We start from the raw sequence: 24,676 nt of genomic DNA on the forward strand, positions 1-24,676 counted from the left end.
TGTGCCTCAGTTTTCCCCCTGTAGAATGGGGATAAGATGTCTCGCTGCCTCCCGGGGGGCTAATTCCCTTCCTATGTGGGGCTCAGACCCTGTGGTGCCGGGCGCCAGAGGCCAGCCTGTGAGTCGCTCTGTGCTCGGGGGGCTGGACGCAGTGAATGAGGCAGGGGCCACACACGGCATATCAGGACCCCAAGAACTAGGGAACTGTGGGGCTGGGAGCTGAGCTTGCAGGGCTGGGATTCTGGGTCAGGTGGACTCTGGTATCTGGGAGAGAATCTCTGCCAGCAGGCCACTGGATCTGCCCATGGCTGGGGAATCATAGAAGATTAGGGTTGGAAGAGACCTTAGGAGGTTCTACTCCAACCCCCTGCTCAAAGCAGGACCAACCCCAACTTAATCATCCCAGCCAGGGCTTTGTGAAGCCAGGCCTTAAAAACCTGTAAGGTTGGCGATTCCACCACCTCCCTAGGGAACCCATTCCAGTGCTTCACCACCCTCCTAGTGAAATACTTTTTCCTAATATCCAACCTAGACCTCCCCCACTGCAACCTGAGACCGTTGCCCCTTGTTCTGTCAGCTGCCCCCACTGAGAAGAGCTGAGCTCCATCCTCTCTAGAACCCCCCTTCAGATAGAGTTGGGATGGACTCACTGGGGCGTTCCCCAGCCAGGGGGAGCAGCAGCAGCTGGAGATTAGGGGCTGGGGGGGATTCCTGCTCCCTGGTACAGCTGCAGAGAAGGGGGCTTTTACCAGCGGGATTCTCCCCTGGGTTGCTCCCATTCTGGGGACCCATGGAGGAATTGGGGCCCGAGGTGAGCAGTCACTGAGTCACTGTTTTGGCCCCTCCCCTGGCCCTGACAGACACTGGTTCTATTCCTGTAGGGGGAACCGACCCGACTCAGCCTGGAGCGGCACCGGCTCCCAGCTGCCCGGGAAACATGGGGCCAGGTACTGGGCCAGGCGGGGGTGGGTGGGGGGAGGAATCCGCCATTGAACCAGACTTGAAAACAGGTCATGGTTCCCAGGGCCTGGGGCTGGTTGTGGGGGACGGGGCCAGTGACTTTAGGTGGGAGGGGTCCAGACACCAGGGAGAGGGGCAGCCCCCTGCCCCTCACTCACCACCAGACCCCCAGCTCCCCTGATGCCTCCTGCCCTTCAGGTCGCAGCCTGGAATTTGCTGGGGGATCCCAGGGGAGGGGCAGGATCTGGGGGGCTGGGCTGTGAAATTAGGCCCAGATGGGTGCCAGAGTCCTTGGGCAATAACCCCCCCCCCTTCTTGGGCCACAAGACATCCCCCTGGCAAGAGGAGTGAGCATTACCCAGAATTCCCTTGGTTCTTGCTTCCCCTCCCCTAACTGGGGTCTCAGGGAAACCCGCAATAGATGTTCTGCTGCCTCTGGCTGCGCCCTGGTCCCCATGGCCCTGGTCACCGCCCAAATGTGGGGGACAGCGGGAAATGTACCAGGCTCCCCCAGCGCGCACTGCCTGGCTGTGTTTGTCAGCAGCTGAGATGCCCCGGGGATGCGCTCACTGCACAGCAGACAGGCTGGGGCAGAGGCACTTGTGGGGGTGGACAGAGGGGTCCTATCGGACAGGGAGCTGGGGTGGTTCCCTGTTGTGAGGGGCTAAGACCCTGAGGCTCTGATTGTCCCCATCCTCTGCCCCAGTCCTGGGGTGTCAGGTGTCTTGGGGCAGTTTGTCCACCTGGGAGCCCCCTTCACTGGGGAAGCTGAGGGTCAGCTGCCCAGGGCTGCAGGACGCAGCCTCCCCTGAGGGGTCCGGCCCCAGAACCATGGCACCTGAGAAACCTCCCCCAGAGAGGGGCTGGGCAAGACCTGCCGGACGGGGGCTTGGGGGCTCCGCTCCCGGGGCAGCACCAGCTGCTGATTTCCCCATTCAAGCCACCAAGTGACTCTTCTTTCCCCCCGCAGCAGCCCCCCCGGATTTCACCCACGCCAACATCACCCGCCTGGCGCTGGGTGCCGTGGTCCTGCTCGTCCTGGGGCTGATCCTGGCTGAGGCCTATTACAGCCGCCCAAGGGGGGCACCCTAGGTGAGGTGACCCCCCCTTCTGTGCCCCTTGCTCCCCCCAGGGGCTCCTGTAACGTGTGATCTCTCTGTGCCCCCAGGAGCCTGGATCCAGCCATGCAGAGAAGAGAATTGCCCTGGGGGATGAGCCACTTCCTCTCGGGGGCTGAGACACCGGCACAAACCGCCCTTCCCCCAAACACCCCTGCCTCGGAGAATCCCCCCCACCAAACAGCTTCAGATCTGACAGCCGCACCCCAGGATTGAATCCCCGATGGCAGGAGCATGAGCCACTGCGTTACTAGCTAGAGGAGATGCCCCTGCGCTGGGCACGTTGGGCTCCCCGAGGAGCAGCCCCTGGAGGGCAACGTGGTCCCACTTGCTGACCCAGCTGGGCCTGTCTCTGCCCTGGGCTGTCAGTGGGGAGTGGGGCTGTAGCAGGGCTCAGCATGGGGAGGGCACCACATGTGTCTGCAGGGAGCCCAGGGCACAAGGTGGTCAGGCACTCGATAACTAACCCCTTCCCGGCCAGATTCCCAGCACCATCCGCTCTGCCTGCTCCCTTTCCTTAGGGCCGGGCACCCGGCATTTCACAGCCACGGTCACCCCACCCGCCTGCCACCTGCCCCTTAGCAGCCAGCTCCTGCCTGGGGGTCCCCATCGAGTCTAAACCGGCCACCCCCAGTTACAGCCACCCCCTCGGAGACCCACCGTTCCCCCCGTCCATCCAGGGCCGCACTGGGCAGGGGGCGTTTGGCCCTAGCGCTTTCCCAACAGGCGGCTGGGTCGTTAAATCCCCCAGGACCACCAGGGCTCATTGTCCAGCCCTGAGCCGGGCCCCCACATCCCGTAGAATCACACACAGAACAGCGCCCTTGATCAGACCCCCCAGGCCCCAGCCCCCTGTGTGTGAGGCTGCTGCGTCTGGCCCTAGCACTGGAATAACGGCACTTACTGCCCCACTGGTGTCTGTCCCCCTCCTCTCTCTGCAGCGGGGTCCCCCAGCCCCTTTTCTCTTCCCCTTCTCCTTAGACCTCCGAAGCCTGCATTTCTATTGTACAACCCCCCAGAGCATCCTTCTCTCCTGCCCCAAAAATCTCCCTATCCTGGGGGAGCTGTGGTAATGGAGCCTCCAAATGTCCCCTCGTGGTGGGTTCAGCTGATGAAGGTGAGTGAGAAGTTCAGGCACCATCACGAGAACGTGGACCCCCCAGGCCTTCTGGACCCTACTCCACAGAGATGTCCTGAGCAGAGCGGCTGGAGAGAGGGACCCTGATGCCATCGCCCCTCCCCCGGCTGAACCCCCCCCAACCCAGGAAGAAACGGGGTCAGACTTTAACAGCAGCCACGGCAACACCGGCTCCAGCCCAGCTCCGCTGGCTCCTCTGCCCCCAGGACAGTCGTTAGCTTCTCCAGGGCCAGTGGGGAGACGCCCGAACCCGGGGGATTTTCCAGCTAGAGACTCGCTCCAGCAAACGGGGCCAGGGCTGGAACAAACCCCTCGTTTCACACGGCGCCTGCCACAGCTCCCCTGGTTCCTGCTCTGCTGTGTCTGTAACAGCTGGTCCCAGAGGTCAATGGGGTGTTTGCCGTGGGGCTGAGCAGGCTGCGGGCTCTGCACCCCTCCCCCAGCCCGTGTTTAACCCTGTTCAGTGTGGGGCAGGGGCTGGGGCGTGTTCACACCTTGGGCCCTTTATTGTGTCTCCACGAACACAGCAGGGCACAAGTGATTTAGCTGCCCACGCTTCTGGGGTCCCCCCATGGTGGGTGTTTGGGGGGAGCTGGCTGGGGGGAGATGGGAGTTTGAGGGAAGTAGGTTGGGGATATCAGGAGGGGGGTTGAGAGGAGAGGAGAGGGGTCGGGATGGGGGACAGGAGTTTGAGGGCTGACAGGCTCCCCCAAAGCTCAGAGCTGGGGGTCAGGATTGTTTGGGGGCATGGGGGGGCGGGGGCAGATGGTGCCCCCCAGGAAGGAGCTGTCATTGCTACCCCTCGGCAGCTTCCCCTCTCACTGCCCCCTCCTACTCCTGACCCCTCAGTCCTGGGTCCCTCACTTTCTTTTCCCTCAGTCTCCTGCTCCCATAACGCTCCACACACCCCTCTTCCCCACATTCCCTGAGGGAGGTTTGGGTGTGTGAGGGGTGTGATGTTGCACCCCATAATGCTTTATAGAAATATGCTTATGAATGTCAATATGACATACCTGGAATATGTTTTATGCTAGATTGCACAGAGATGTTACATGGCATAAGGTTATGTTCTTCTGCATGTACTCATCCTATTTGTATGAATGGATCATTCTTGTAGCTGAAACTAGAAATATGAAATATAACTCTGAGGGCCTATTGTCATTATGCAAAGTGTGGGCCATTAATGGTGGTTTGGAATCTTGATGGCTTCCATTAACCTGGACAATTGACTGTAGATGGGTCTGGTTACTTGCAAGCCTTCCTGTGAGTCAGGCCAGGAAGAATGAAGGCTAAGGGCAGATGTAGAGCACTGGGCGTTAAACCCGCCTTCAGAGACCCCAGCAGGGAAAATGCTGCCGAGTGTTTATGCTCTCAGCTGGAAGCGCCCTGGCGTGGCCACGTTAGCAGCTCTTGCAACGCCACAAAGAGCAGTGCACTGTCCCAGCGTGCAAGTGGCTGCAAGGTGCTTTTCAAATGCGGGGGGTGGGGTGGGGTGGGGTGGAGTGGAGTGTGACAGGGAGTGTGTTGTGTGTATGTGGGGGGAGAGAAAGTGGGTTTTTGGGGTGCTGGGTGTGTCAGCATGCTGTCTTGTAAGTTCAGACCCCCCCACACCTCTCTCACACACACTCACAGCAAGCAACATTCCACGCTAATGGCTTGCTTTGTCCCGGAGCAGATGAGCAGGCGGGCTGTCAGAAACAGAGCTTTGAAAGGGGATATCTGCATTCCTACAGCTGATTCCAAAACAATTACAAAAGTGGCCACTTGACTTCAGGGGATTATGGGACGTTTCCGGAGGCAGATCAGAGCGCAGTAATGCAACACTTCGTTCACACTGATGCTGGGGCGTTTCAGCCAAGGCGCAACAAGCGTTATGCTTCTCATGGAAGTAGATTACCAGGAGCGCTGCAGCTGCAGAGTCCAGGCGCTCTAAGTGCCTTGCCAGTGGGGACAGGTCAGGAGTTAGGTAGCCTGGGGCTGCTTTAATGCACTCTAACTTGCAAGTGTAGCCAAGCCCTTAGGGTCTCACAGGACATGTGGCCATGTCACCTGGTACTGGAATCCATCTTTAATGGTGGCTAGGAATCTTGATGGCTCCCATCAACCAGGACAATTGACTGTAAATGGCTCTGTTTACTTGTAAGTCTTCCTGTATACATGTGTGCTGGCAAGTGGTTAATGAAGTCTTGCAGTGACATGTGATCATGTCACGTGAACTGGAATCTATCTTTAACCTGGTGCTTTTCCATTTAGAAGGAGGGGTGGGAACCCAGAGAGGGACAAAGGATTCCTGCCTTGTGCACAAAATATATAAGGCGATGGAACAGAACAAAGGAGGCGGTAGTCATGAGAAATCCCCTAGCTACCATCTGAGCTGGAACAAGAACTGTAGCAGGGGAAAGGATTGGGCCCAGAGTAGAAGGAGGCTAGTCTGTGAAAGAAGCTTAGTGGAACATCTGAGGGTGAGATTTACCTGCATTTAGTTTCCTACCGTATTAGGCTTAGACTTGCGTGTTTTAATTTATTTTGTTTGGTAATTTACTTTGTTCTGTCTGTTATTACTTGTAACCACTTAAATCCTACTTTTTATACTTAATAAAATCACTTTTTACTTATTACTTAACCCAAAAGTAAGTATTAATACCGGGGGGGGGGGGGGGGAACAGCTGTATATATCTCTCTATCAGTGTTATAGAGAGTGAACAATTTATGAGTTTACCCTATATACCCTATATACCCTATATATACAGGGTAAAATGGATTTATTTGGGGTTTGGATCCCATTGGGAGCTGGGTATCTGAGTGCTGGAGACAGGAGCACTTCTTAAGGTGTTTTCAGTGAAGCCTGAAGCTTGTGGGGAGACATAGTTCAGACCTGGGTCTGTGTTTGTAGCAGGCAGGCGTGTCTGGCTCAGACAAGGCAAGGTACTGAAGTCCCAAGCTGCCAGGTAACACGGGCTCAGAGGTAGTCCAAGCACATCAGGTGCCAGTCCCAAGCGGGTTTCTGTGACCCAACCCGTCACAAGCAGATAGGGGATGGGGTGGGCAGAACTGGGGAGGGGCCAGGGGGCATGAGGGGACACAATGGGGGGTGGAGGGACAGGGGGCAAAATTGGGGGGACAGGGACCTGATCGGGGGGATTTGAAGGAACTACAGAATGGGGGAGGGGACATGGAGCGGGGTGGGGGGACATGTATGGGAGATCAGACACAGGCCAGAGGGCAGAACGGCAGGGGATGGGGATATAGGACATGGGTGGGGTTGGGGGGGATGTGATTAGAGAAGGGGACACAGGCCCGGGGCTGAGGAGCCCAATGCGTGAACATCGTGGGTAGGGGGTGGCAAACAAGCTGGGGAGACAGAGCTGGGGCATCGGCCAGGGAGGCCAGTTTCTCTTGAGCTCTGTCCCCGTGTTCTTTCCCCCTCCCCTTTTTGGGGGGCTGGTTGGCTCCCCCCCATGTCTCTTTCAAAGCATTCTGAGACCAGGGCCCTGAGCTGCGCAGACTCACTGCCCAGGGGATGGGATGGGGAAGGGGACACGGAGCCTTTCACCTCTAGGGGGATGGCTCTAATCTGTGTCCTTTTTTCTAAGTACCAGACTCCACCCCCCAACCAGAGTCAGGGAGAGAACCCAGGAGTCCTGGTTACCAGCCATCCCCAACCCCAAATCACTAGACCCCATTCCCCTCCCAGAGCTGGGGTATATAACAGGGTAGGTGCCGGGCATCAGGTTCAAGCAGAGTTTCACTGGCAGTAGCAGAAACAGGAAGCAAGCGCCGGCTCTGGGCAGACTTCCCCTTTTACGGATTTATTGGATGCTCCTTTAACAACTCTGGATCTACATTTATCCCTCCCTCCCCCCCTCATGGGGACCGGAAACCACAACCCCGCCTAGCCCCCGTCCTGTCTCTGTGCCACATCACTCGGTTAAGAGTAGATTCTGCAGCAACGCTACCTGAGAAGGAGGTTGGCCAGGCTGTCACGGACTAACAGGTCATGCCTAGTCTTGGTCCCATGGGGTCTCTGGGGGGAGCCCCCTTCAGTGCAACAGCCCTTCTCAGGGGTCCACTCTCTCTCGGGGTTATGCCCCTCCACCTGGAGCAGCACCTCTCTGAGCCTTAGCACGCCTATCTCTTGCTGTGGGCCCCCTCAGGGAGTCCACTCGCTCTGGATCCCCGGGGCCTCCACTCCCAGAGGGAATAATGCAACCCTGTTCTCTAGACCAGAGTGACTCTCAGCCAGCATAAAACAGGAGGGTTTATTGAGCGTTTGAACACAGCACAGGAAACTCTCAGGACCCTCAGGCCTGGCCTCCCTCAGCACAGCACATCCCAGTCTCCCCTCCCTCCAGGTGAGCTCTGCCTGCTCCCACTCTCCAGCCCCGAGCCCCCCTGCTTCTCAGCTGGACATCTGATATCACCGGCCCCAAGCCCCACCTCTGTCCATTGTCTTCTATCCAGGTAAACAGGGTTGTAAACTGGGTCGCCTGGGCCTCCTCTCCTCTCTCCTGTCCTCTGGCCCCCTCTGGCTGGAACTGGCTGGTCATGTCACCTGGGTCCTCTCCTTACACCCCATTGTCCTCCCACTGGCCAGAACCGGCTGTTACTCCTGAGCTGCGTCCTCGGGTCATCAGGTCACCAGTCGCTGGGGTCTCCATCCTCCAGGCCATTGGCTGGGGTCCCAAGTTCTGTCACTGGTCCTCTGTAACAACAAACTCCCTCTCCCATCACCTCCTTAAACCAGTAACACCCAGGGAAACTGAGTCCCACCCCCTCTGCATGCAAACCATTGGAAAAGCAAGGAAAAAACAAGAAAATCCCATAACAAGAAAAATGTTATGAGTGGTGCATAATAGAAACCCTTATGATTATGCTGTTTGGTTCAACAAGAACACACTTTGTATTAAAAAGCCTAATAATGTTACGGTTCCACAGCTAATGCATAGACAAATTTCAAAAACTTCCCACAGCAGAAAAACCACTACAAGCTTGAACTGCTGTGCGCAAAGGGAAACTGAGGTACAACACCTCACAGCCTTCATGGCTGAATGCCAGAGTCAGTGCTCTTTGAAAAACATTAATGGCTATGTTAAGTTAACACATAGACCAAACCCCGGAATCACTAAAGTGTTTCACAAAGTGTGGACTACATTTTTGGCTGGGACCAAAGCAGGCATCCATAATTTGGCTTTACAAAGAATTCATGGTAAGCGCAGCTCATATCAATGTTGGAAGGTCCTTAAAGTGTATCCAGGAGCTCTAATTTTGCCCTTCCACACACTGTCATGTTGGGGGTGTGACGCATGGCTAGAAAGGGTTAAACATCCTGCAAAATAAATAACCCACAGAAGACATGTGGGGAGATAATGTTTGTGGTTTTGTGTGTGTGTGTATGAGTAGAGTGGACAATGTCATCAACAGTCCCTGTCTGTCAAGGCTGAATCCCCACTCTGTCACTTCGAGTGCAGAAGGTGGGGCCTGCAAGGATTTTAAAAATTAATACTGGCCACTCCAGGCTTGTATTAAACTCCCAAGGTTACAGCTTCTCTCTGACCTTGGATGTGTAGACGCTGCCACCACCCAAGTGCAAAAAACCCTTTGGACCCAGGAAGGAGCACTAGGGAATTCCTCCCTGTGGGGTACCCTCAAGCCCTTTCACCCCCCCGCTCCAGGGAAGAGCTGAGAAAGAAAACAAAGGAAATTAGCTACCAGCTAATCAAACAACATGCACAAACCTCTTAGGACACCAAAAATCCAATCCTGTTTTTTAAAAAGGTAAATTTTATTAAAAACAAAAAGGGAAAAATACATCTGGAACTTAGGCTTTTTGTTAGGACTTAAAAGAAACAACTACAAAAATTAAGCACCCAAATTAGCTTTCTTGGGGGTTCAGCTTAAAGGTTACAAGCAAACAAAAGCATCTGGGGTTAGCCCAGAGGAGTCCACAAGCCAAAATAAAGAATAAACCTGATCGCATCTAGCTAAACATTCCTAATTTACTTACATATTTGGGGGGTTTCAAATAAGTAATTCTAGGTATGATCTGATGCATTTTCGTACCTGGTTCAAGCCATACACAGCATTGCTGCTCCATGTCTCCTTCTCCGGAGAACAACAGACAAAGGGAAAGTTTCTTTCCAAATTTTAAAAGTTCTAGACTTCCCATTGGCTCTTTTGGTCAGGTGCCCACTCCTTTTCTTTTACCTGTGGGCTTGTTAACCCTTTACAGGTAAAGCAGGCAGAGAACAGACACCAAGAGGGATTTTACTGCTAACTGGCTGGCTGGGTGTCCATAAATGGGGCTACCCCCCACCCTTCAGTTATCACACTGTCTATGCTGTATTCTGATAATTCAGAGGTCAAAAGAAGATCCTAGCATTCAAATGAATTGTAAACACGGGATCTCTCGGTATTCATCTCTCTTTGAAATGTACTGTGAATGGTGGAGGAACAAGCAAATGACCTTATGTTAATCCGTATAGCTAAGTACCGGTGATGGACCTCCTTCAAAGTCATCCTCATTACCTTTTGTTCCGCGAGGAAATCCCAACATGTCAAAGAGGACATGAAATTGTATTAAAGATCCTTGGGTCCTGATTCTGTCATCTCAGATCTGCTTAGACTTCATCAGGGGAAGTTTGAGTTGCAAGACTGAGGTCCCAGTCACAGGCACCAACTTTCGTTGGCGTCGGTGGGAGCTCACCCCCCCCCCGCACCTGGCCCCGCCCCTACTCTGCCTCCTCTGTCCCCAATTCCCCGCCCCGGCCCTGCCTCCTTCCCCAAGCGCACCGCGTTCCCCCTCCTCCTCCCTCCCTTCCAGGCTTGCCGCGCGAAACAGCTGTTTTGTGGCAAAAGTGCTGGGAGGGAGGGAGGAGGAGGGGGAACGCGGCTTGCTCAGGGGGAGGAGGCGGAGGTGGAGTGGAGGCGGAGGTGAGCTGAGGCGAGGGGGTGGGGTGGGGAGCTGCCGGTGGGTGCTAAGCACCCACCAATTTTTCCACATGGGTGCTCTAGCCCCGGAGCACCCACAGAGTCGGCGTCTATGGTCCCAGTTATGCTGGTATGCCCTGAATATGAGATTTGGACATTGGAGTATGATCTATGAACTGAATTCTAAAGGAACTCTTTGCAACCACAAAGCTCCCCAGCTCTGCTGTGAATCTGAACCTCAAGAATTGCACTCATGTCTGTATGTATATTGATCTTTTAACCAGGCTCTCTTTTGTTTTTTAATAAATTTTAGTTTAGTTAATAAGAATTGGCTGTAGCGTGTATTTGGGTAAGATCTGAAACATTCATTAACCTGGGAGGTGATGTGTCCGATCCTCTGGGATTGGTAGAACCTTTTCTTTTATATGATGAAATAAGAATTACAGAAATTTTCATCATATTTGATGTGGGTACCTGGATGGAGGCCTAAGGCTGGATCACTTTAAGGGAACTGCATTGTTTGGACTTCTGAGTAACCAGTGAGGTAATAAAGAAGCTGTTTTATGCTGGCTTGGTGAATCTAAGTATTGGAATATCCACCATTCTTTGCAGTTCACCCTAATCGACTGACCATAGCTGGCTCCCCTCCAAGACCCCAGTCACAAGTATGTACAAAATGTCCGTCCAGCACTTTCAGGTGCAGCGACAGGAAGAGAGAAATTGTCAGAGAGGAAAGGGACTGTGCATACCCCAGAAAGCAGTGGAGGGATGGTTGTTCAGTCGAGAAGCCAACCTGTGGCATGGAGGAATAGCTGCAGTTATCTGAGCTGGAACTCAGAACAGGAAACAGAGATGGCACAAGAGGATGGCTCAAGATATAATAAACCATCTTAAGAACTCTGCCTCTGAACTCGGGACATCCAGAGACTGAAAACAGAGAAGCCGCGAAGGGATCGTAGAGCGGTGGGGTTCTGGCCTAGTGCCTTGGACGTTCTAACTCCAGATCCTGGTGCTCCATGAATGTAAATTGTTGCCCATGAAGTGGGTTTAATCCAGCCAATGGTAGTTACTGTACAGGCGAGCTCAGCAGTACAGTAACTCCTCACTTAACGCCGCCCTGGTTAATGTTGTTTTGCTGTTACATTGCTGATCAATTAGAGAACAGGCTCGTTTAAAGTTGCACAAGGCTCCCTTATAACATTGTTTGGCAGCTGTCTGCTTTGTCTACTGCTTGCAGGAAGAGCAGCCCGTTGGAGCGAGCTGGTGGGGGCTTGGAACCAGGGTGGACCAGCAGCCCCCCATCAGCTCCCCTAAATTCCCTGTGCAGCAGCTGCCCAGCAGGCTACCAATGGTTGGGCAATACAGCTGTCCCTCCCCGCACTGCCGTGTGCTGCTCCTTCCCTCTGCCTTGGAGCTGCTCTGGGAGCCTCCTGCTTGCTGTGCAGGGGTGGGGGGGTAAGAGGGGTGCTAATGTCAGGGTGTCCCCCTCCCCACACTCCTGTATCCCATCTCCACAGAGTGAGGGGGGGACACAACAGGGCTCAGGACAGAGGGAGTTTACTGGCAGCAGCTGTTGTCTCAACATGCTCATCTACTTAAAAAGGCAACGTACTTAGAATGGGGTCAACGTACTTAAAGGGGCAATGCACCTCTCTCTTTCTCTCTCTCTCTCTCTCTCTCTCTTTCTCACACACACACACACACACACACACACACACACACACACACACACACACACACACACACTGTGTGTCTCTGTCTCTCCCTCACTCTCTCTCTTTATTACACACACACGTGTGTGTGTCTCTGTCTCTCTCTCCCATGCTGTGTCTCCTCCCTCCATTCCTGCTGATTTGTAGAGTGTGAGGCTACATTAAAAACAACGTGTTAACCTTTGAAGGCTCAGCCGAGTGCTAGTTCATCATTTAGCAGTAAGGCATTCCCTGGGAAATAGCCCACCCTCTTCCACCCTATGACTCCACCACCTCAACCAAGCTTCACAATCATCATTGCTGTGGACAGGATTCCATTGTTGTTGTTTTTTAAACTTATACTCTGTGTGAGTGTGTCTATATATGTAGTGCCCCCTCTCCACCCAGTTACCTTCTCTAATGCCAATCTGCTTACAGGTGTTGATGGACAGGTCTGGGTTCTTCTTGATCCCACCACCCACTCAGCAGGGTGTATCTTCTTTATTTTTTCCTATGAATTTATTTGTCAGTGCCTCCACCCCCTCGCTCCTTCCTGGCAGGGTCACCAGGGCAGCTTGGGAGGAAAACTCTAACCATCGGGTAATCCCCACTTACTTGCCAGACAGTTGGAGACTTCCAAGAAATAACACAAACACATACAATATATTCAACACAGTAATTACATTAAACAGGAGACAAATATAACATAACAGGGTAAAACACTATTTTTAGGGTCACCGGTGCCCATCCTGATAATACCTGTGACTTTCCCCAGTCACGTGGCCTGATGTAGCAAATGTAAAATTAGTGTCCTGTTGGTACACGTACGTTGTTGGGGCCCTTGATGACCTACGACCACAACATTCTTCTCCACAGTGGTCTAGCAGTGTGGCTGATTGGGTTCAGTACAGCCCAAAGGACTCACAAGTGGGAGGAGGTGGTAAGTCCCTCCACAGGTTTAATACGCAGCAGGTTATAAAATCCCCAACCTCTCACTCCCTGGCTTGAGGACACAGTTCAGGGAGTAGAGTAGGGGGTCCCCAAAACAAGTTCCCTGACTGACTAACTAAAAGATGTGAGGAACAGACTGTGAACTTCCTTTCCCTTTCAGAGGCGGCTGTTTGTGGTGTCCCCGTGCCCACAGGGCGGGTGACATGTTTCCTTGAACCTTCCCCATGTTTACTTCTTTTTTAGGAGTTGCTGTTTAATAAATTGTACGTGCTCTGAACTCTATGTACTGATCAGTGGGTCAGGGCAGCATCCGGTGCAAAGAGAGTGCCCCCGAGTGGGGACACCCTCGCCCCTGTCCTAAGTGACCACGTCAAGACTTGGGGTCGAGCCCCCAGGGATTTGGGACCCAGCCTTGCTGTGGTTACGAGGACTCTGCCGCACGGGAGGGAGGAAGGGGAGGCCTCGAGGTCAGGCAGGCCTCTGGGTAAAGGGAGTGGGAGCGAGGACTCAGATCCTTTCACTAGCCAATCCCACCGGGGCGGGTATAAAGCCAGGAAAGTTCCCCACAATAGCGGGACAATTCCCCCGCTTACACTAGAAGCAGGGTCAGCGGCCGCCTGCCCATCCTTCCGGCAAGTGAAATGAACCAGTTCCTCCCCAAAGACCATATTAATTTTACCTACATAGGTCACCAGCCGGGCTTGAACCCACAATGAAAAGGTGATGGAATTTCCATGGAAATCGTGGTCAGTGGAAGATTGAAGACCAGACCCCGTGGTCACCTGGCTCTCAGCCTGATGCACCTTCCTCAAGGCTGCAAGGTATGTTGAGGGTGACCTGTCCCCCCCTCCACAGAGACACAGACAAGCTGGGAGCTGCATGACACCTGGCCAAGCTGACAGTCCCTGGATTTCTTGGGTTTTGCAAAGCCCTCTGCTTACTTTGACCGCACTAGATTTTGTCTGCAGATTAGAGATAATGTGTGAGGGACGCAGGATGATACGAGCCATGTTGGCTTCCTGTAGCTGGAGCCACCAGCTGAGTTCCTTATTTGGGGCTCAGTGGAGCTGGGCAGCGGGACGTTGGTGGCAGCGCTGAGGGGCCCCTCGCTGCCCCTACCATAGCATCTGCTCTCACCATCCTTTTCCTCGGTGAGTATTGGAGACAGCCAGGGCGTGTGTCCATGTGGGGATCTGAGACCAGGGTCTGTGTGCCTATGGGGGGGGGGGAGGGGCGGGGATCTGAGACCAGGGCACAGTCCCATGGTGGGGGGGTGGGGAATCTGAGACAATTGCATCTGGCAATGGGGGAGAGATCTGAGACCAGGCCAAGTGCCTATGGGAGGGCTCTGAGATGGGTGTGTGTCCGAGGGGGCTTATGCCCATGAAGGGGGGGACCTGAGATCAGGGTGTGTGCCCATGTGGGGGGGATCTGAGACCAGAGCGTGTACCCATGTGGGAGGGGGGGTCTGAGACCAGGGCATGTGACCATGGGGGGGATCTGAGACCAGGGCATTTGTCTATAGGGGGGACCCTGAGACCAGAACGCCTGACCATGCAGGGGAGGGTCTGAGACCAGGGTGTAGGATCCAGTCACTCTGTGATCTGGTCCCTAGCAAGCCATCTCCTTTCCAGGCTGCTGGCTGGCCGGACAGAGCGGGGTTTCAGGAAGTGAGTATCTGTGGGGCAGGGGAAACTTTAGTGTTCAGGACGGGGCAGGGGAAGGGGGAGAGGAAAAGAGGAGCTGAGCCCTGAACCTTCACCCCAAAAATCAGTTCAATCTCCTTGTCTTGATCCCAGGGGGCTGAGATCAGAACCTGGCCCTGTCCCCAGTGCAGTTGGGGGTGACCCCTGATAAACCGGGGGATGGGAGGTGGGTAGGGTGACCAGACCTCCCATTTTTAAAGGGACAGTCCTGTATTTAACCCTCCTGCAGGTGTCCCAACTTTTTCTTAAGAACAGGCAAACTGTCCCTTATTTTCTGTCACCCCCCTATCAGTACTGGCCGGATCCCTGCTCGCCAGCCGCCTCCCAACAGCAGTGAGTGGCGGGGTCCACTGGCTGATGACGGGGGTGGTTGTGCATGGCTGGTGGCGGGGCGAAGATGCATTGGGCAGGACCAGCCACTCCCCTGCTGGTCCATCAGTGCAGCCCCTGCTGCGTGCCATCTTTTGGCCAGGAGAGCCCCACCCCCCATCCCATTTCTGGCTGGTGCGAGCTGCGGTGACTGGTGGGTGTGGGCAGGCGCCAGGCAGCAGCCGGTTACATGTCACCTCTGCTGCCCACCCATCGGCCCTTTACGTGCTCCCCCTCTCGCTGTCCTCTCCCTGCCTTGCTCCTTCGCCCCCCAGCCCCGCTGCTCCTCCATGTCCCCCCCGGCGGGGCACAGCCCAACCCAGTGCTGTGGGGAGACCCAGCCCCTGGTCGGAGCGCTCAGCTCACCCATAGCCTGGCCGGCAGGCTCCTCCCTTCCTCCCCCCACTGCCCCTGGCTGGGCCGGCGCTCCAGGAAAGCCCAAGACAGCAATGTGGGGGAAGGGATTTCCAGCCTGTTCCCACCCCGAACCTGCAGGCTCCACAGCAGCCCCCTGGGGCTTAGCACCCTCTTCACCCCCCACCCCCTGGGTCCTGCCCCCAGGGAGCGCGGGGCTGCTCTGTCCCCTGGGCACCCTCCCCTGCTGAGCCCCCTCTCTGGCCGGGTTCACTGAGGCCCCTGCAGTCAGGTTCCCTGGGCCCTGGGGCACAATGAAGCCTTAGGGCTTAACCCCTTCCTGCCCGCACGGTAGCTGGGGGACAGGGGGTGGCTGGGTTATGTGGGTGCCAGCAGCAGCCTGGGGGTGTTCGCTGCCTTTCGACACTGTGCGGGCAGGAAGGGAAAAGCTGCTTCCATCCATGGGGGGAGAGGGGGAGAGATGAGCTCTGCAAAGACATGGGCCAAGTCATCCCTCCCCCCCCCCGCCCGGCTCCTCCCCGGTGGCTGAAAGCAGCTCCCGTCCCTTCCCTCCCGCACAGTGTCGAAAGGCTGCTACTGGTCACATTCTGCTGTGAACCCTGGCAGAAATCTGGAGAGGGGGACATGTGACCCTGTGTCTCTGCCCCCCACATACATGTTTTGCCTCAGGAAGACACGGCGCCAGGTACCAGGAGAGGCGGGTCCGTCCCCAGGGGTCCAGCCAGGTATGGAGGGGGGAGAGCACTGGGCAGGGAGGTTCGGTTCAGCCAGACACCTCCCCCTTGTGAGAGAGGGGTACGGGAGTGTGTGTGTGTGTGTGTGTGTGTAACCTCTCCCCGTGAGGGGGGGGGTTAGCGGTGTGTGTGTCACCCCTCCCCATGTGAACCCTAAAGCCTCACAGATAAGAAGGTAAATAAAAAGAATCCAGCTACGCAGGATTTCTTTATAACAGGGGCTTAGTCAACTTGATGTTAATTTGCGTCTTTGTACTGCGTAGTTCTCATTGATTGCCGTTGAACTTGCTTGAATACGAGTAATTTTACCAGGTGTCCCATATTCAGCATAGGGAAATATGGTTACCCTACTGATGGGCTGAGATCAGAACCCAGCCCGGCCCCCAGTACAGTCAGGGGTGACTCCGGATTGACCCCAAGGGGCTGAGATCAGAATCCAGCCCACAGGTTCCCTGTGGATGCAGTGAGGTGTCTGTTAGCCCTGGCGCTGTCCCTGGGGCTGGGCGCTAAGGGCAGGTTACAGACACACGGGTAGGGGTTTATATGTCTCCATCTCACTCCTGTTTGTGTGTGAACGCAGAGCTCCCTCCGCCCGGACCCTCCATCTCCATCAGCCCCAGCGGGGTGAATGCCCCGGGGCGAGTCATCACCATCCGCTGTCAGTGCTGGTGTGAGGCCAGGAGGTTATTGCTGTATAAAGGTGGAATCCGAATCCAGGAGGTGGATGCTGATGGGGACGGGGGTGAATTCACCATCCCCAATGCCAGGCAGGCAGACTCAGGGGTCTACAGCTGCCGATCTCGCTCCAGAGCAGAGCCGCCCAACTGGTCGGATCCCAGTGATTACATGCGGATTGTTGTAGCAGGTGAGGGGCCCGACTGAACATCCCCACTCCCAGCCCCACACCCAGCCAGACCATCATGGGGGTCTCTGGGCAGATGGGACACTCCTTGGGGTGTCACTTTACCTGCGTGTGCCTCCATTTCCCCTTGTGTGAATGGGGGATAATCATCCCTCCTGCACCTTGTGTCTGGTTAGATCGTCAGGACTTGGCTTTAGGGCGGGGGCTTTTCTCACTGTGTCTGTGCAGCACCCAGCACCTCTGACGCCCAGCCCCCTCCCGATCTAACCACTAGTCCCCACTCCCCTCCCAGAGCCAGGGATAGAACCCAGGAGTCCTGGCTCCCAGGCTTCTGGGCCCAATGAGGTAGATAGATGGGTACAGAGGGGTTCTCTGGATTTTAGGCAGTTTCGGGCGTAGCTCCCGGGAATCTCTGGGATCTCAGAGAGGTTCCTCTGGCTGGGTTTTCTCCCAGGGGCCCCGTCTCTGGGACTGTGCAGTGAGGACGGGGAGCAGTGACTGTGCCGGGGTCTGTCTCATGGCCTGTCTCCTTCTCACCACAGAGCTCAGCTACCCCAAGCCCTCCATCTCCCTGAGCTCCAGCAGGGGGGTCACCCTGGGGGTAACCATGACCGTCTGGTGTTGGGATCTGTACCAGAACGTGAGGTTCCTTCTGTACAAAGCTAGAAACCTGAACATTTCCTGTGGATGCAGTGAGGTGTCTGTTAGCCCTGGCACTGTCTCTGGGACTAGGCGCTAAGGGCAGGTTACAGACACATGGGGAGGGGTTTGTGTGCCGGCTCACACAGCCAGCCATGCAATGCAGTCACAGGCTGGGGGTGGGGCTGGCACATCAGCCCCTGTCCCTGCAACCCCCGTCCCCATGTGTCCCTGCAGCCCCCTCCCCTGTCCCCGGACTCAACGCTGTCACCCCACTAGCTCTTGAGCCCCAATCTGTGACCCCCCAGCAGCCCTGGATGCCCCACTCTGCCTTAACCTGGCTCTGCAGGCAGGTGCTGTGATGAACTTCTACTCCTGGGGGAATTCTGCAGCACTGGGCAAGCAGGGAATTTTTTTCCCCACAGAAAATACATTCTGCCCCAGAAGTGCTGCGCTTCCACCTCTGCCCACCAGGGATCCCACAGCGGGCTGTGTTCATGCTGCTGGCTGCTCTGGTGCCACAGTGACCTCTAGTGGGCAAAAAGCGGTACTGAAGCACTTCTTAGGCAGAATGTATTTTATGCTGGGGAAAAACAAAATTATGTGGGACAGATGAATTCTATGTGCCCACAGATGCACAGAATTCCCCCATGAGTAACAGTGTGTGTGTGTCCCTGCCGCCCCGTGCTGGAGGGGCTGGGCCCTGCTCTGTGTGTCAATCGTGTGGGTCCTGTGCCCTAGTGCAGAGGTTTTCAAAGTTCAGGTAGTGACTCAGTAATGGGTCGTGGAATGCCAGGCACTGGGTCCCCTTGCTCAGGACCCAGGGACCCTGGCACCTGGCCAGTAAAAACTAGAAGTAAAACTACTAATAAAACTAGTAGTCCCTACCTAGCAGCAGATCTGGCTCGTAGGCTGGGGGGCCATCGGGCTCCGCTCACTGCCCCCACCCCGAGCATTGGCTCCACACTCCCATTGGCCAGGAATTGGCCAATGGGAGCTGGGGTGGTGGTGCCTGTGGGTGAGAGCCACAAGGAGCCGTTTGTGCACCTCCACCTAGTATCCAGACCTGCTAGCCCCTTCCGGGGTGCAGCGCGGTCCACGGTGCCAGGACAGGTGGGAAGCCTGCCTCTGCATGTCCTTCGCTGGCTCTGGCTCCAGGTAAGGACAAGGGTGCTCTGAGTGCCATCTGGCCAGTTCTCCAAGTTATTACTCATTAGCACCTCGGTAGGCAGGTGATCGTACACCCCAACCTCTTTGGGTCTCTCCTTAGCCCCCCATTTCAGGTCCCTCAAGTCCCATGAGGGGGGATGGCCCGCCCCGGCATTCACAGGCACCCCTCTGTTGGGCTACCTGGAGTCCCACCTTTGAGAGGTCTCTGGATGACTCCCCTTCTGAGCCCCCGATGTGGGTCTCCCTCCTGCTCCCGATCTGCTGTCCACAAATTCATCCGCCAGTGCCCCTGCACTGCACAGATCTTTGGGCTTCCGGTCCACTAGCCACATCTTAAGGTCCGGAGGGCAGATGTCATACAGCTGCTCCAACCCCACCAGGTTATACACGTCCTCTGCGGTAGTGGCCCCTGTGCCCTTCCCCCACTAACAGAGATATTCCCCCAGCAGGTTGGCGACCTCCTTGTAAGTGACACCTGAGGTCTTGCATACACCCCAAAATCTTTTCCTGTACGCCTCGGGGCTCAGTTGAAACTTCAGCAGGAAAGCCTGTTTGAACAGATCATAGTCCTCCTGTCTCAATACCATCCATTTGGCTGAACGCCTCTATGGCCTTAGGACCCAGCAGGGGGGTCAGACAGCGGAGCCTGTCTGCAGGGTCAATCTGGTTCAGATCACAAGCCTTCTCAAAGGCTGTGAGGTAGGCATCAATGTCCCTCCCTCCTCGAACTGGGGCAGCATTTTGGTGTCTAGATTCCCCACAAAATTGGCATCTCGAGGCCCTTCCCCACTTACCCCCCAGCAGGCCCTCTTGGCCCGCCTCTCATCCATCTCCAACTCGTGCTTCCGCTGTTCTGCACGGTCCACCAGCCTCTGCTCCTCCAGCTCCAGTTCCTTTGCTTTCAGCTGCAGTTCCAGTCTACGCAGCTCCTCCAGAGAGGAACCTGACTGGGGTCTCCCTGTGCTGACTGGGGAGTCGGGTCTGATAGACTCCGTCCTGGTCGCTACACAGACTGCCCCCACAGCTACTTCGCAACTCTCCAGGAACCCCGGGAGCCCCCCTGGGGTCTGGAGCCTGTTCCTCAGACTGGTCATTCTCCACAAGCTGAGCAATCAGCCACTCCTCAGTGAGCCTCCCCACGCTCAGCCCCCTCTCCCTGCAGAGATGTGCCAGGTCGCTCTTACGGAGCTGGTTCTAGGCCATTTCCAGGCTGGTTCCTTCAATTCCCTCGTTTTATCGCTGGCAGCCACTCACTGCAAAGCACTTGCGCTCGCAGCCAACTGTCTACAGGGTGCATCCGCCAACCATCCTCTGCTACCACATTGTCACAGACTCACAGGTCGTGCCCACTCTTTGCCCCGTGCGGTCCCTGTGGGGAAACCCCTTCAGTGAGACAGCACTTCTCGGGGGTCCACTCTCTCTCGGGGGTTAAGCCCCTCCACCTCCTGGAACCGCACCTCTCTGAGCCTTAGCACGTCTGTCTCTTGCCATGGGCCCCCTCAGGGAGTCCACTCGCTCTGGGTCTCTGGGGCCTCCACTCCCAGAGGGAATAATGCAACCCTGTTCTCTAGACTGGAATGACTCTCAGCCAGCGTAAAACACAAGGGTTTATTGAGAGTCTGAATCCAGCACAGGAAACTCTCAGGGTCTCAGGTCTAGCCTCCATCAACACAGCACATCCAAGTCTTCCCTGCATCCAGGTGGGCTCTGCCTCCCCCGTCTCTCCAGTCCCAAGACCCCCTGCTTCCCAGCTGGGCATCTGATATCACCAACCCCAAGCCCTGCCTCTGTCCATTTTCTTCTCTCCAAGTAAACAGGGTCATAAACAGGGTCACCTGGGCCTCCTCTCCTCTCATCTGTCCTTTGTCCCCCTCTGGCTGGAACTGGCTGGTCAGGTCAACGGGGTCCTCTCTTCGCAGTCCACTGTCCTCCCACTGTCCAGAACCAGCTGTGACTCCTGAGCTGGGCCTCCCAGTCACCAAGTCACCAGTCGCTGGGGTATCCATTCTCCAGGCCATTGGCTGGGGTCCCAATTTCAACGGTCCTCTGTAACAACAAACTCCCTCTCCCCTCACCTCGTTAAACCAGTAACACCCAGGGAAACTGAGTCCCACCCCCTCTGCATGCAAACCATTGGAAAAACCAAGGAAAAAACAAGGAAACCCCTCCACTTCGTCACACCCCTTGTTTCACACGGCGCCTGCCACAGCGCCCCTGGTTCCTGCTCTGCTGTGTCTGTAACAGCCGGTCCCAAGGGTCAATGGGGGGTTTGCTGTGGGGCTGAACAGGCTGTGGGCTCTGGACCGTGCCCTGGCCCCTTTTTAACCTGCCGCTCAGCTCCAGACCCCTCATCCTCTGGTCCCCCATTTTCTTTTCTGTCTCCTAATCCTCAGTCTCCCCTCCACAGTCCTCCTGACCCACAGTCCCTGCCCCATAATGACCCCCCACCCCACAGTCACCCCTCCCACTCTTCCTGCCCCTCTAATCATTCTACGGGGGCAGGATTATTCCCCTCCAGGCTGAGACGTCGGCCATCTTAGCCAGGGGACAGCATGGCCACCCTGCGAGGACTTCAGGGTGCGAGGGGGCGGCCATGTTAACTGAGGGCCACCAGGGGGTACCTTCCCTTAGGGTCCAAAGGGAGATGGCGGCCATCGCTAGTGATGGGGCAGTGAGGGAGGAAAAGGCCGGAGGTGCGGGGGAGGCAGAACATGGGAAGGGCCGGAGGGGTTGATGGGACACATGCTGGGGGGGCAGAATGGGGGAGGGGCCGGGGAGGCGAGGTCGTGTTGCCAACAGCCCCGTATCACTTGGGATACCCCATATTTACCCAGAAAGTTGCCTGTCCCATGGCACATCAGGCCGGGATTCCCGTTCTCCCGGATCTCAGCGCCGGCTGCTGCCCGGCCGGTGTCTGCACAGCCCAGCAGGTCACGGGGAGAACGGGCTGTTTGTTTTGTCACTGGCTCCAGCCAAGGGCACGTTGGTGCCCGTGAAGGAAACCCCGGCACGGGAGCTGTGCGCGGGCGGTGCCTGCCAGTGGGATCCCTGCCAACCTGGGCCTGCAAACAGAAGGGGTTCGGTTTTGAGCAGTTACATGAGGAGTCCTGGCTCCCAGCCCCCCTCCTCTAACCACTAGACCCCACTCACCTGCCAGAGCCCGGAACACAATCAAACCTTCCTGGTCCCCAGCTTTGTACAACCTGCTAGCCAATGACGTATAAACAAAGCCTGTGTCACCTCCCTCTCTAGGGGCCTGGCCACATAATCATTGACAGTGTCTCCTCCATCTCGGGGGGCAGGTTCTCTGCAGGGGCATTAGAAGGTCCCTGGGTCTCTCCCGGCTGGCAACCCTGTGACACTACACCCCGTATTCTTCATAGAAATATTGTTATAATATGATTACAGCATAACTAAGATGGTGTTTTATGCAACATGGGTCTTGTGAGGTATCATTGGAAAGGTGATGATTTACTGACTACGATTATCCTATTTGTATGCATGGCTCATTTTTGTATCTCAAGCTAGGAATATTGGCTATACAGCTGTACTGAAAAAGTGTTTGCCCCTGGGGAACACCCACCAGACAGAATGCAACCAGTCTGTCTGGCTAGCTGGGAACCAGTCAATGAACCATTAATGGGAGCAATAGGTCTTTGAAGATGTTAATCTCCTGCCTTCCTGAGAAGTTTCCTGAGATGCTACAAACAACCTCTGACTCATGGCTGCTTTGACACTGCAGGCTCATGTGATTAATTCACCTGGTTCTGGACTCCATGATGGAATACCAGTATTTTTCCACTGAGGTGCGGGGGAACCAAACTGGAAAACAAAGGGGGCTCGCGCCATATGTTAAACCTATTTAACGCTGGGAAGTGAGATAATCAGGTATGATAGACTCATAGGCCTGGTCTACACTACGAGTTTAGGTCGAATTTAGCAGTGTTAAATTGAATTAAGCCTGGACACGTTCACACGGCTAAGTCCCTTTTTTCGACTTAAAGGGCCCTTTAAACCAGTTTCTTTACTCCACCTCCAACGAGGGGATTAGTGATAAAATCAGCCTTAGCGGGTCGGAATTGGGGTAGTGTGAACGGAATTTGACGTTATTGGCCTCCGGGAGCTATCCCACAGTGCTTCATTGTGACCGCTCTGGACAGCACTCTCAACTCAGATGCACTGACCAGGTAGACAGGAAAAGCCCCGCAAACGTTTGAATTTCATTTCCTGTTTGCCCAGTGTGGAGAACACAGGTGACCACGCAGAGCTCATCAGCACAGGTAACCGTGATGGAGTCCCAGGATCGCAAAAGAGCTCCATCATGGACCGAACGGGAGGTACGGGATCTGCTCGCCATATGGGGAGATGAATCACTGCTAGCTGAACTCCGTAGCAGTAAACGAAATGGCAAAATATTAGAAAAGGTCTCCAAGGCCATGAAGGACACAGGCCATAACAGGGACGCACAGCAGTGCCGCGTGAAAATTAAGGAGCTAAGGCAAGCATACCACAAAGCCAGAGAGGCAAACGGAAGGTCCGGGGCAGAGCCGCAAACATGCCGCTTCTATGCGGAGCTGCATGCCATGCTAGGGGGTGCAGCCACCACTACCCCAACCGTGTGCTTTGACTCCTTCAATGTAGAAACACACAGGGAAGTGGGTTCGGGGTACGAGGAAGATGAAGATGAAGATAATGTAGATAGCTCACAGCAGCAAGGAAGCGGAGAAACCGGTTTCCCCAACAGCCAGGATATGTTTATCACCCTGGACCTGGAACCAGTAACCCCGAACTCACCCAAGGCGTGCTCCCAGGCCCTGAGGGCGCCTTCCTGGGCTCTCAAAGGGGTTCTGCACTTGCGTGGTGGCAGCTTCTACCCAGCCAAGGTCAGAGAGAAGCTGTAACCTTGGGAGTTTAATACAAGCCTGGAGTGGCCAGTATTAATTTTTAGAATCCTTGCAGGCCCCACTTTCTGCACTCAAAGTGCCGGAGTGGGGAATTAGCCTTGACATCAGGGTTCATTCTTCACTGAATCCCCACCCAGGATGACTGCTGAAACATCTATAAAAGACAAAGTGGGGGGGGGGGGGGGGAGAAGGTCTGAGCTCAGGCCGGAGAAGGTGTCTGGCCTCTGACAGGAATACCTGGAGTTTTAAGCTGCAGGCAAGAGCAGTTTGCCTTCAAGAAACTCTGCAATCTGCTTAAAACAACATTTAGGGTAAGAAATTACTGCTTGTAACCAGTTTCTTTAGTAGCTAAGCTTATATTGCGGTTTGGTTTTATTTACTGGGTGATCTGCTTTGATCTGTTTGTGATCCCTTATAATCACTTAAAATCTGTCTTTTGTAGCTAATAAACTTGTTTTTGTTTTCTCTAAAACCAGTTTGTGCAATTCATAACTGGGAGGCAAAAGCGGTGCAGATCTTCCTCCATGTTGCAGGAGGGAGCGAATTTCATGCACTTACACTGTACCGTTCTCTGTGCAGCACAAGACAGTACAGTTTGGGGTTTACACTCCAGAGCGGGGGTGCACTTGAGAGCTGGGCAACTCCTGAGCTGAAGGCTTCGCACGCAGAGCTGGTTTCAGTGTCTCAGTCTTTCTGCAGCTGGGTGTGTCCCTACCTGTGTGTGTGCTGGGGAAGGCTTGAGGGACTGGCTCAGCAGGATAGTGTACGCAACAGATCCCTTTGCCTGGTCAGAGCCCAAGGAGCTGGTGGTAGCTGTTAGAAAAAGGAGCAGGTTGATCCAGAGGCGGATTTCAGTCGGGCTTCTTTGTCGTGATACTTGTTCCCCTCGACCCAATTGCCGAGGAAGCACTGGATTAGTTACAGCCACTCTTTTTATCTAAATTAGGATGTAAACACCTACATCTGTTACAGCACCACAAAACCCCTTATTAAGTAATATGAATGCCCACACTATGATTATACCCGCCCCTATTTACTATTTACAGCATTACGCATATTATACAGACATTTTTACCTTGAAAAGACATTTCTTTGCAGTAATTGTAGCCACAAGTTCCCTTAATTAGCCATT

At 55.1% G+C, this 24,676-nt stretch overlaps 1 protein-coding gene across 1 annotated transcript in view; it reads left to right on the forward strand.

The window, feature by feature from the left end:
• LOC135893079 (leukocyte immunoglobulin-like receptor subfamily B member 3) overlaps window positions 1-17,749 on the forward strand; it is a 31,774-nt gene extending 14,025 nt beyond the window's left edge. The window contains exons 6-8 of the mRNA XM_065420865.1: window positions 16,550-16,834; window positions 17,374-17,471; window positions 17,708-17,749. Of these exons, the coding sequence (XP_065276937.1) occupies window positions 16,550-16,834; window positions 17,374-17,471; window positions 17,708-17,749 (425 nt within the window). The remainder of the gene's footprint in view (window positions 1-16,549; window positions 16,835-17,373; window positions 17,472-17,707) is intronic.
• The last annotated feature ends 6,927 nt before the right edge of the window (window positions 17,750-24,676 follow it).

The sequence above is a fragment of the Emys orbicularis genome, chromosome 21, assembly GCF_028017835.1.
Source record: "Emys orbicularis isolate rEmyOrb1 chromosome 21, rEmyOrb1.hap1, whole genome shotgun sequence".
Taxonomy (NCBI): domain Eukaryota; kingdom Metazoa; phylum Chordata; order Testudines; family Emydidae; genus Emys; species Emys orbicularis.